Here is a 12968-nt window from a genome sequence, read left to right on the forward strand (position 1 = left end):
GAACCTGTGACACGGTCAAAATGGCGGTGGTGGCCACCTCCCATTTTAGTTCAAAAACTTATTGGAGTCTATGGAAACCCATTGTCCATATATGTATGTCGATGGCTACACTGGACAATGGTTTAAGCCCGTTTTAGCATTACCAGGAGTGTGTTAAGATAACAACTGCTCTATTCCTGCTGGTTTCAGATGTTTCCATAAATGATGTTTACATTAATTAAAAAAATGCAAGTCAATGGGGTGATAAGTTATTTTCTAGTTTGACGTAAAATTAGTGAGATGAGCAGTCGCCGTCCTAAATTAACTTTTTCAGCCTGTTGAAAATAAGTGTTTTCTTTATCCTTCATCCTCATGTCACGCTACGGACCCCAGCTTCAATGGACAAGAATAATTTTAGCAAGAAAAATACAAACATTAGTTCTTAATAAAAGAAAACTTGAAACAAAAATACATCAAACACAAATGTGATTTCTGAAATTTTTTTATTCTCCTGGCATGGTTTCATTTTCAGTCGACAAGCACAAATCACCCTGCCCTCAGTTCGGTTTGGAGCCTCGACACAAATGCCAAGTCTCACGTCAAAGTCACTACTCACACACATACACACACATAACTACACACACACAGCCATCGTTCCCCAGCTAGAAGGCATCCACGCAGGATTACGGGCACTATGGAGATATTATATCATAGCAGCACCATGGCAACGCTGCCTACAGCCAAGACAAAATAAAAAGCCAAGGCAGTCTCAGTATGCTATTGCTTCTGAAGGATGGTGTCGAAGGTTCACATTTCAGCGTATCAATATGATAGGAAGACCCTGAAGAACATTGATGGCACAAAGAGAGCTGCAGATATTTACAGCACGGGCTGTAACTGTGTTCAAAATGCCGACAAACGGGCACAACCATGCACGCACGCTAAAGTTCAAACATGCTTCCCAGAAGCAGTGAAATGATAACATGTCTTAGACATCAATAACAGCAGAAAACAAATCACATACAGAGATACAACTTTAAAAGAAAACAATGTTCTCTTTGGGCAAGATCATCACTGAAGGTGTGGAGAGGAAACCAAATCCAGTGAAAGCCAACACAATGTGTTCTGTAGACTCATCATCACGCTACAGTTCAAAGCATGGTAATGGACCCGGTGAGTATGTCCCTTTTTCAGATTTCTCCTGCAGTTATTTATTTTATTCAACATTTTCACAACACAACTAGTATTTTATTAAATACCTTTTAGAGTACAAGTGTAGATCGCCTTATCTTACTACTAGATCATTGTATCGTTCGCTTTTAATAACATGATTAAGTGCACATGGAGCAAAAAAGTTTGATTCTTTAGGTTAAAGCTTCAAATTTCTTTGGGTGATTTTTTTAAATGGACACTATAAGCCAAATTGTTGATGAAAATGGCCTGTTTTAAATAAAGGAAACAGCAGGCCACCCAAAAAATAAACTGATGTAGAAAATTCTAAAAATCACTAAATCAGTTATTTAGATCTGATAGTTTAGCTAAAGACTCCATTCATGAGCAATTAAAGTTTAACAAAAACTTAAAGTTACTAACTTTAGCCAAAGATCACCTCAAAAACAATACAGAAACCATCATGATCAAACTCACTGGTGCTGGCTGTTTTCTTTAACCTTTCTCAGGTGTGTTTGTTTAATCTTTTTCGTGATATTGGACTAAATGCTGATGACTTATGAGAAAAAACAACAACAACAATGGAATAATAAATAAAAACACAATGTCATACTCTTAAAAATACACAGTTATTTTAACTTGTAATCACAAATAAAATGAATTGTTCCAAGTTCAGAACTGGAAACTAATCCTGAAAGTGTGACTCAAAGCTGGCTTTGAAATACAAATTTAAAAATATAAATAAGTACTATGTTGTTACCCAACAATATGATAAAGCATAATGTGCCTCTCTAACTCAGCACCGTGAAAAGCCCAGGTGGATGACTTGGCCTCAGGTTGTTGTTTGAGGCTCAGACTTTGGCTTCAGGACTCTGATCTAAAGGAAGGAAAGAAGAGCGAATTCTCTGGACTTCATTAACACACAAATGACCAAAAATCTTGTTGTACCATTCTGGAGATCTTCCCCTGGAATATAAAAAGAATACATGGAATTTAAATTAAGATTTACTTTAGTTATGTCACTTTCTATCAGATCTGTTTTTAAAGCTTTTTCTCAAATCTCAACACAATCAGAGATATTTGGTATAGTACGAGAAGAGTATAACATATACAAACACCTTTTATTAAATAAACCTTTAAGTTTTTTAGAGTTGCAATTGAATTAAATAAATTACATATTTCACAGTTTTTACCTAAAACAATTTAGTTTCCTTTTCCTTTCATGAGAACTTCACATTAAACCATTTTTAACAGGAATGTCCGATATTATCCCAAAAAGCCGACATTGAACATCCTTAATTATTATTTCCTTAATTATTTCACTTTCTCACTAAAACAAAAAATGGGGGTCATCAACAAAAGTCACAAATGTTACCTTAAAAAAACAAAGACATACATAAACAACTTGGGTACTGGTACAGAACCTTGTGGTACGCCACAAATTACATTTCTGTTATAGATAAGGTTTAATGAATTTTTATTCTTGATATCTGTGTCACACCTCAAGTTCTCCAGTGTTCAGATTTATCAACTGTGTTAACTCTTATAATAACACATAATATTTACAAAAATTTAGTAAAAGGGGAAAAAAACACCTACTGACCTGAGATCAACTCTAGAAATGTGTGTGAGCCTGGTCCTCCCTGTCCCACAGGGCTCAAGGAGGTATTGTGACTCCAAGACCACCCCCCTAACAGCTCCGGTGCAAGGGCTGTCTTCATGTTCAACAGACACACACACCAGCGCACAGGAGCCTTTGCCCATGTCTGTACGCCACGATCTGAGTGTCCACGGAGACACAAGTAGGTAAATTTGACATCAGACTCATTAAATTGTCACAAATGAGTCAGTGAACGTACCTTAGTACCACATAGTCACAGATGGGTTGAGGCGTCATATTACAGCAGGAGTAATGGTACACGTCCGTCTGTTTGTCCAGTGTCTCCAGAACCTTCTCTTGCTGTAGTTCGGTCAGCCACAGAGACCGCTCTCTCAGCAGCCGCTGCAACACCTCAGTGGGAGCCGCCGACACCTCGATTGAAACCCGCCACCGCCTTAGAGGATTCCCGTCTCCGACCTTAAACACAAACATGAACAGCTGAAGCATTTACCTTAATAAAATGACGATCTAGAAGTGTGATAACTATTTTCTATTTAAATGCCAGTACCTTTTTAAATGCCAGTTCTGTGTGGTCAGAAGACGGACGGGACATCCAGCTTTTTCCTTTATCTTTAGCCTCTTTGAGCAGGCTCTGGATCAGCCTTTCCAGGTGTGCATGATAGGAACTTTCCTCATCCTCCTCCACGTCCTCGTCGTCCTCATGAGCCTTGCAGAGCTCGTTCAGCGGAGGCACCATCAGCGCAGCCTCCATGTAGGAGTTACGAGACTGGGTCACCATTTCTTCTGGGATCTAGGAAGAAGACGAGGAAGGTGTACTAAAATACTTCAGGTCAGGCACAGAATCATCTTTAATGAAAATCTTTTAGTAGAAAGCTAAAAATTAACCACTAAAACAATCACATTTGACAAGAACCAGGTTCATCCTGGTCATTTCTTCTCATTCTTCGGGTTAAAAAGGGTCAGTCTCAGTTTTTTGAAAAACAAAAAAGTGCTTAAACCAAAATAATCTCCAGAAAAAGCAAACTAATCAGTCCTATTTCTCTCCGTTTCCAACAGCAGCCGTTTGCTGTATTTACTGACGGCATTGAGGAAATGAGGAGTCAACACTTTGGAACTGAGCTCAGCAAACACGACTCCAGCGTAACCTTGAATAGTAATAACTCAGCACAGGAAGCTTTGGCTTCAGTTTTCATGTCTAATTTAAAATTTACTTCATGCATTATCTTGGAGAAATAAATTCTGCTGACCTGAAAAAGATGTTGGCATTCTGCGATCATGTGGGACAGACCCTGAGTGGCAGCAAAGTTCTCATTTAGATCTTTCTGATCCGGACGGCCTGTCGTGTACTTCTTCTGGATCGACCTGACGGAATAGAAAAGACACAAAATGATTTCAAACTAACTAAAAATAATGATTATATATTTACTAGAATTTTTATACTAAAGCAACTACAAGATATTAACATTTTAGATTTAAAAAGCTATGAAGAAGTCACTAATTTAGGTTCACAAATTAAAGCTGGGTTAAAAATTATAACAGTTTGAAAGCAACTTAAAAATATTTAAATGTGACTAACTGACCCTGTTCTAGGACAAAAAAATAGGTGATGTTTCATAATTTATGTTTCTCTAAAACCCCTCCCTTACCCTATACAGCAAAACAAATCATTTACAGGAGCCTAGAGCGTTGACCAATAGGGTTGTGTATCCACAAGAGGGAGCTGTCAATCAACAACAATGAACCCCAGCTCCCAGCATGCACTACGGGGTGATGCAAACGCCTCAATCAACTTAGCATACCAACCTAGCTTGAATGCTAACTCGACCAGCATAGAATTAGTGTCAGTCTGTAAACTTCAAGCTAAATGTGAAAGAGGAGAGAAGGCAATGAAAGGGAATTTATATTTTGTGTATTGGAGCTAAGTGGTTAGCATAGCTACATCAGACTATTGTTTTAGCCTGTTGTAGAGTTAGCAGGGGTGTGCTAGCATCACAAGTGTCAGATTCCTGCCAGTTTTAGATGTTTCCCTGCTTAAGCACTGCAAATGTGATTAAAACAAGAGATTAGACGCTGCTAAAGAACCCGATGAAGGCTGAAGAGATATTTCAGCAGGTAGTGATGTGTGTGAGAAACATTACTTGTCCGTGAGCGCTACAAGGCTATTTGTGTCTCCTTGATGACATCAAGCTACGGACCCTAGCTTTAATGTTTTCCTCGCTGCCCACCTCGGTGACAGAGTCTCGTTCTTCAGGATGCTGAGGTGGAAGAGCGACGGTCCGAGACAAACAGCCAGATTCATCGGCGTCATCTGGTTCTCCTCTACCAAGGAAGTGACATCACGCAGGAAGTAAAGCAGTGTCTGAAGAACTTCCCTGTTTTCATCTGGCATCAACAAAATGGCGGCTCTGACTGCCTGCAGCCTCTGCTCTTTTGGAACATCTGATAAAAAAAGAGAAGTCACGATGGATCTGAAATGACAGATAGCTGTTGCTGAAGCAACATGTAAAAAAAGAGACTTACACTGGTAAATGTGCAGAAAGGTTTCCCCCAGCTTGCTCGTGAGCAGAGGCTCGGGCAGATCCCTGAAGAACTGTTTGACCATGTCGGCCACGTCGTACGCTGATTGGTCCTCGTAGCTCATCCAGTCAGGAGACAACTCACACTGCTGCCTCAGAGCGTGGATCCGAGACTTTACGCCAGACTTCCGGAACAGTCCCACCTGAGAGCGGAGCACCAGAGGGGAGGAAGCATAAGCAGTGGGCTCCCAGCTTTGTGTTCAGTTTTAACTAGTAGAACCTGTTGTCTCACCTGGTCCAGACAGTGAGATCTGAGGTGGCTGAGGGCCTGCTGTAAACACAGAGGAAGAGGAAACCCACAGCGCTGGACGTGGACAAATAGAGGAACACCAAACACACTCTTCTCTTTGTAGTCCGGCACCTTCATGCGCTTCATAAACTTTGGCACGGACCTGCCGGCGACAAAGAAAAAGATTAGGGACGTATGTGGAAGAAAGAGCACGTCTTGCTTTTATTATCTCCTCAGCAGGAAATCCCTTCAGGGTTCAATAAAATAACAGGACTGAGTGCTAATGGTACCGGGACACGCTTGTGTTTGTGGACGACGGCGACTGAAAGTGCCACGAGTAAAAAAAAAAAAAATCTAAATCCAGGTGTTGTTAAACATTTACACATGGACAAACTCATTGATGTTTAACTGGATGTTTCAGGTCATACATGAAGGTGTTAATGGTGCACGTGGTCCTGCTGTTAAGAGCTACAGTAGATCTGAAGGGCACATTAAAACTAATTCACAAGGAGCATGCAGGAACCGTGCAAAAACGAGAACGAGTCTGTAAACATGCAGACTGGATGTGTTAGGAGTGTAGCAGCATGCACGCACCACGTCCAGCCGTGTTTGTTGGACATGGAGTATTTCTCCATGATGGCGGTGAGGCGGAGCAGAGAAAACTTCTGCAGCAGGCTGAGCTGGCCTGCTGATTGGCTGCTGATCTGTAGTGAAGATGCTGGCTGGTTGAGATGATCAGAAGTCCTGAAACTGGGCCACCGTAGACTGAGGAGAGTGGAACATGTCAAGAGAGTTATGACAGTCTGTGAATTCATTATTAGAAACAAAATATATTTAAATTTGTGTCCTATTTGTTATTATTTAGGACAATTGGATTGTTGATCATGTTAGTTTTACATATTTGTCTTTGTTTATGTAAGACAAAACTCCGCTCATAAAGATGACAAATTTTAATCATAAAAAGAGAGTTTAACTCAGAGAGCCAACTGTGTTTAACCCTTTGGTGATTGGCCCCCTGGAGTGCATCGGTTCTCTCACTCATCTGTTCTTTGCACAATGATGAGATTAAAGGTGATGCAATTCCAAGTCCAATTATTCGTGGTGCTAATGTACCAAATAGGAATTTCTAATGTGATGTCAGATTCAGGAGGAGCAATGTGGTTTTCGTCCTGGCCGTGGAACTGTGGACCAGCTCTATACCCTTGCAAGGGTGATGGAGGGGGCATGGGAGTTTGCCCAACCAATCCACATGTGTTTTGTGGATTTGGAGAAGGCTTATGACTGTGTCCCCAGGGGCACCCTGTGTGGGATGCTCCAGGAGTATGGGGTGGGTGGCTTTCTGATAAGGGCCATTCAGTCCCTTTACCAGAGGAACGTGAGTTTGGTCCACATAGCCGGTAGTAAGTCGGACCTGTTCCCGGTGAGGGTTGGACTTCGCCAGGGCTGCCCGTTGTCACCGGTTCTGTTCATCACTTTTATGGACAGAATTTCTAGGCGCAGCCGTGGTGTGGAGTGTGTTGAGTTTGGTGGCAGGAGAATCTCGTCTCTGCTCTTTGCGGATGATGTGGTCCTCCTAGCTTCATCCAGCTCTGACCTTCAGCTCTTGCTGGGTAGGTTCACAGCCGAGTGTGAAGCGGCTGGGATGAGGATCATCACCTCCAAATCTGAGACCATGGTTCTCGACCGGAGAAGGGTGGCTTGCCCCCGGGTCGGGGGAGAGGTCCTACCTCAAGTGGAGGATTTTAAGCATCTCGGGGTCTTGTTCACGAGTGAGGGTAGGAGGGATCGGGAGATCGACAGGTGGATTGATTCGGCATCTGCAGTGATGCAGACGCTGAGCCGATCTGTCGTGGTGAAGAGGGAGCTGAGCCAGAAAGCCAGGCTCTCGATTTATCGGTCGATCTACGTCCCAATCCTCACCTATGGACATGAGCTTTGGGTAATGACCGAAAGAACGAGATTGCGGATACAAGCGGCCGAAATGAGTTTCCTCCACAGGGTGGCCGGGCTCAGCCTTAGAGATAGGGTGAGGAGCTTGGACATTCGGGAGGGACTCGGAGTAGACCCGCTGCTCCTCCAGATCGAAAGGAGTCAGTTGAGGTGGTTTGGGCATCTGGTAAGGATGCCTCCTGGACGCCTCCCTGGAGAGGTGTTTTGGGCATGTCCTGCCGGCAGGAGGCCCCCGGGTCGACCCAGGACACGTTGGAGAGGTTACATCTCCAATCTGGTCCGGGAACACCTTGGGGTCCTGCCGGAGGAGCTGGTGGAGAAGGCCGGGGAGAGGACGGTCTGGAGCTCCCTAGTTGGGATGCTACCCCCGCGACCCGGACCCGGATAAGTGGAGGAAGACGAAGACGACGATGTCTTATGTGGATGTTGGACTAATACTTGGCCCCTTTATGGCCCCCATACTCAGAAAAATCCTAGCTCCGCCACTGGTTGTAAGATTGTAGGTCTTTTAGCTACAGATGAAATGTAGTCACGTCTTAATCTTGCATTTCTAACAGTAAAGTGACAACGATGTTCCAAACATTTTTAAACCCATACTTTAACTTCTGTCATTCATAACTTCAATATTTCTCTTTTTACATTTATGTTTGTTTTATGTCAGAATTAAGTGATTAAGTAGTGTTGGACTATTGGCTTATTTAAAAGACTACATGACTTATTGCTGTTTTTAACTGTTTAGTGTGGTGGTGTTGGCACAATTTCATCAATTGGTGTGAAGTCCATCAGGTATTTAACCAATAAAAACTGAGGCTAAAACTACCCAGGTTATACAGAATGTTCACGCAGTGACTCACCGAGGTCTTGTGAGGGAGGCGCCGACTCCAGAGTCCCGCCTCTCCCGACTGGTCCCTGTTGAATCTGTGTCGTTTAGGGAGACCCCATCTCTCTCCCCTTCACTGGGGGTGGTCCTGCCCTCCCCTTCCTCCTCCCCCGTTTCCCCCTCTGGTAGAACACTGCGGCTCCAGTGGTCCACTATCTGCTGCAAACCGCTGACGTGCTGGATGATGTCATCTAGGTGAGGAAACAAGTTGTCCTCCTTCTCCAGGTCCAGCAGGTCTCCGGTGCTGGCGTACAGGTGGGAGCCGGGTACGTTGTCATAAACACTCACCCTGCTCCCCCGCGGGGCTGCAGGACAGGCTGGTTTAGATAAAGGTTTACCAATCCAGAGTCCACCAAGGCCGTTCTCGGGGGAGGAGGTTTGGTTTTGTGACTGGGAGCTGTTGTTCTTGTCACCGGTGGACGGTGCCAGGCTTTCTATGGATAACGCTTTGGGAAAGGTTCCTGGTTTGTGGTCTTTGGGGATGTGGATGAGGAGATTTTCATATGAATGAAAGTGGTTTCTCTGACCTTCAGTCCTCTTACCCCGAGAAGGTAACTCCATATCCTCCAGGTACATGCTGCTTCTCTTACTGGCAGTTCTGGGTTTAGCAGGTTCCTGAACGCTGAGAACCGCCGACTCATCGGTGGGACTCACAGTCTCAGTGTCTTTACAGTTCTGGCTAACAAAAACGGAATCATCTTCATCAGTTTCATGGATTTCCTTTGGACTGTTCTGTAATTGGCTGATGGGAGTACACTGGAGCACCTGAAGTGCCTGAGGCTCCTCCCCCTGTAACACCGGCCCACTGATGACCAATGGTGGCCTGCGATTTGAGCTTTTCCGCCTCGTTGATGGCCCCCAAGTTCGCATCATTTCCATTCGACGCAGAAACTCTTTAGCTTTGCTCCGCCCTCCTTGCCCGGGGCGACTGCTCTTGATTGGTAAGGAGTTGTAGTGTGGAAGTTCCCTTGGCAGTTGGTAAGAAGCAGTGAGGGACGCCATGGATATTGAGTCTGGTAGAGCGGAGGCTGAGTCTTCACTGTGGAGCGAGGAGACTTCTGTGATCTCCTGCTCACTCAAGTCTGTCAACACGCTCTCACTGCTCACTGTGCTGCGTAGACCCTCTTCCTGACCCGTCGGGCTGCTCTCATTGGTGCTGTCCAACAGGAAGTCCTGTAGACGAGACCAGCGTCGACTGCTCCACTCAAACGTCCACCTTTTGCTAATGGCCAAAGGGTCATCTTCATCAGAGTCATCACTCTACAAAGTAACACAATCAACAAAACATTTTAGTCTCTGGTCATACACAAAGTTCTCCAAACAACATGACTTCCATTGAGCACTTTTCTGTGTTATCCTCGGAAATTTTTGTATTTATTCCTTCATATTAGGATAAATCCAAACTAGCAATAGGCTGCATTAGTTTCCCTGGAAACAGACCAGCTCCACTTTTTCAATAAAGGTCCTACAAAAAGGAAACTGCACAATATTCTGCCAATTTTAGGGTACAAGCTAGGAGAGTGCCTCACCCGAACGGCAAATGATGCAAGATTGTGCACCAGGCTGGAAAGCCTGTGATGATTAACGTTAAAGTTCCAGTAGTCATCACACACTGGTGAAAGTCATCTCCTCATTTGACCCATCCCCTGGGATAGCGGTGAGCTGCAGCTGTGACTGCGCTCGGGAACTTTTTGGTGGTTTATATATATGATTAAAGGGATTTACTAAGTAGTCTTGGCTTGCTTTTAGCACCCCCCCACTGTCCGTTAGTAAAAGCAAAAGTAAAACTCCCCTCGTTGCTGCATGTTCGTCTTTTTAACACCTTAATCTAACCGCTGAAATGTCTGCTCAGCCTTATTAGCAAGGAACTGCACTGCTCTGGGTGGCTGCATGTTGGAGTGGCTCTGTTCAATCAATCAATCAATCAATCAATCAATCAATGTTTCAATCTGTTGACTATATGTAAGTTTTGCCTTTTCTTGGGCATTTTTTCTTCTAGTTTCTCAAGAAAATCGGTATTTTGTTTCTGGTGCTTTGAAGCTTTGATGATTTTTACTGCTATTTTTGAGCTTTTTTCACTTTTTGAGCATTTGTTATGATGTGTAACCATGGCAACAAGCTGGTTTACAATTGGGAGCAGCTGATTAACATTGGAAAGGCTGAAATAATACCTCAACTGAAGCCTCAAATCCCAAATGAGCTAAAACGCAAGAAGTGTGGATGCAGAGCGGGAGCAAAACAGAGACAGAGAAAAAGGAAATTCAAACCATCTCTTCCATTGATCATAATGGGCAATGTGAGATCACTGGCCAACAAGATGGAGGAGCTCCAAGGCCTTTCAAGGACTCAGCCAGAGTTTCGGCAGTTTTGGAACCGCTGGAGGAGATAATGCAAAGAAGGATTCTCCAGAGAATCAAGAAAATGATGGACAACCCTGAGCATTCTCTTCACAAGACTGTCCGACAACAGAAGAGTGTCTTCAGTCAGAGGCTTCTTCAGTTTCGCTGCAACACTGACCGCTACTGGAGATCCTTCCTGCCAACAGCCATTGTAATATACAACAACTCTTTGATGACTTGATTATTATTATTATTCTGAGCTACTACAGCAATCAATTTCCCTCTGGGATTAATAAAGTATTTTTGAATTGAATTGAATTGAATTGAATTAGTGTCTACAGGAGTGATTCATCACTAAATTAAACAAATCAGCTGTGTTCATGATCTAAAACATGCTGGATGCAAACTCCAGTGACGGCCATGTAAGCCCCACTTAACTAAATCCACCAGGGGCCAGAACAGTAACTCTGAAGTTGCAAGTTCAGTTTTCTGGCCACAAGGGGTAGTGGGGTCATGAGTGGCATTTCATTAACCCTATAAAGGGTCATTTTAGCACATACTGGCTCAAGAAAATTATTTTAAAATAAGAAAAAGTTGCATAGTATGCATTTAAAACCAGATAAATCTAGTAAATCTGCCTTTATAACTTAAAACATAATATGTAGTTCTGTAGCTGATACATGTTTATGAATTTATTTGCTGATATCACATAAAGTGATATCAGCAGTTTAATTTGACTGTTTCAGTACCTTCCAGAATGAGGGTTCTGTCACTAAGACAACAAGCTGGAACTGGCCGTGCCCACCCATTCCCCACTCAGACTGCTATAAGCTTAGAAGGTCCGATATCCGGGAGGGGCTCACAGTAGAACCACTGTTCCTCCAGCCTGGAGAGGTCAGAGGTGGTTCTCTGCTACTGTCCTCATTTGTGATGTCACAAATGGGTAATGTTTCAAATTAATTGTTTTGGGCACATCATTCCTAAAACCTAAAACCGACGGATGAATTTTTTTTCACATTTGGTGTTCATATAAGCAGTAGAGACTCACATGGCAGCACAAAAGGATGCAAAAGGTGAGTTTTGCATCATGTTCCCTTTAAAAGTTGTCTCACTGCATCAAAAAATACCAGAACTTTATTGGATGTATCTGTCAAGACGGCTCCTCGAATTGAAGGCTTTGATCAAAAACTGAGTCTTTTTAAAGAAAACACAAAAAGATCAGCAGCTAACTGAGTCATTGGAATTGCAGAAGAAGCAAAGGTGCCCCTAATTACAGCATCAGTGACTGTTTTAAAAAAAAGCTGATCTTCCAGCTGCGAGACACTTTAAGAAATCAGCTCTGAAACACAAACAAACACTTTCTTCACACAAAGCACACCAAAAATTATAGAAATAAGGCTTTCAGTTGGTGTGAAAAACATCAACACCCATGAGCAGCGTTTACAAAGGATTACTTTTTTACTTCTTTAGAAATTGAAACAAACTACAGAATAATATAGCTAAAAATCTTATGAAATAGCTTAAAGAAGGCATAAAGAACATTAAGAGTATATTAGAAGAAAAAACACTTACTCTCTTCTTGGGGTGGCTGACATCCAGTTTCATGGAGGCGCACTTGTTTAGAGTATTTAAACGTCTGCAACACACACACACACACACACACACACACACACACACACACACACACACACACACATACAGTCACAACTGGGTTTTCTGCTCTGTGACTCCTCTCACATTCCCTCTGTAATCTTCCCATCCTCAAAATCCACCCTTCTCTCTAATTCCTGTCTGATTAGTCACTGTCAGCAGGACTCCTTTTCATTTTCTTCTTTAATCTTTCACACCTCTCATTGCACTGTCTGACTTACTTTCTCTCCCTCTTTCCACCCCCACTGCCTCCACTCCCAAATGCAGCAAAATCCTCTTCTACATCCCCCCCCCCCCCCCTCCCCTCATTCTCATAGCTTTCAAGACAATTTGCTGGGGGTCTGAAGAGCGTTCTCATGTTAGGAATCATCTGTAACTACACCCATGGAGACGAAGGTGTCGGCAGCAAGGCATGAAAAAGTTAGGAAGATGCAACTGCTCAAATGAAGAGTAGGAAACTTTCATAAGTAGGATGGGGAAGTAATAACTATATCATTAGGATGTGCAAAAAGACTCAAAAATGCCCTAAAACTCCCCTCATCCAACCACACCCCTCTTTATTTTGCCCCCTGAG

General features: G+C 43.2%; 1 protein-coding gene across 6 annotated transcripts in view; it reads right to left on the reverse strand.

Annotated features, from left to right (window-relative positions):
* Positions 1-465: 465 nt before the first annotated feature.
* stard13a (StAR related lipid transfer domain containing 13a) overlaps positions 466-12968 on the reverse strand; it is a 66317-nt gene continuing 53814 nt past the window's right edge. For 5 of the 6 annotated variants that reach the window (XM_054730807.2, XM_054730809.2, XM_015961594.3 and 2 more), the window contains 11 exons: positions 12317-12380; positions 8380-9665; positions 6170-6340; positions 5579-5738; positions 5291-5489; positions 4996-5209; positions 4018-4132; positions 3318-3560; positions 3009-3226; positions 2753-2929; positions 466-2115 (listed from right to left, as the gene is read on the reverse strand). In XM_054730807.2, the coding sequence (XP_054586782.2) occupies positions 2001-2115; positions 2753-2929; positions 3009-3226; positions 3318-3560; positions 4018-4132; positions 4996-5209; positions 5291-5489; positions 5579-5738; positions 6170-6340; positions 8380-9665; positions 12317-12380 (2962 nt within the window). In that variant the 3' untranslated portion in view covers positions 466-2000. The remainder of the gene's footprint in view (positions 2116-2752; positions 2930-3008; positions 3227-3317; positions 3561-4017; positions 4133-4995; positions 5210-5290; positions 5490-5578; positions 5739-6169; positions 6341-8379; positions 9666-12316; positions 12381-12968) is intronic. The other variant, XM_054730808.2, reaches the window with a different exon arrangement.

This window comes from Nothobranchius furzeri, chromosome 10 (genome assembly GCF_043380555.1).
Source record: "Nothobranchius furzeri strain GRZ-AD chromosome 10, NfurGRZ-RIMD1, whole genome shotgun sequence".
Taxonomy (NCBI): Eukaryota; Metazoa; Chordata; class Actinopteri; order Cyprinodontiformes; family Nothobranchiidae; genus Nothobranchius; species Nothobranchius furzeri.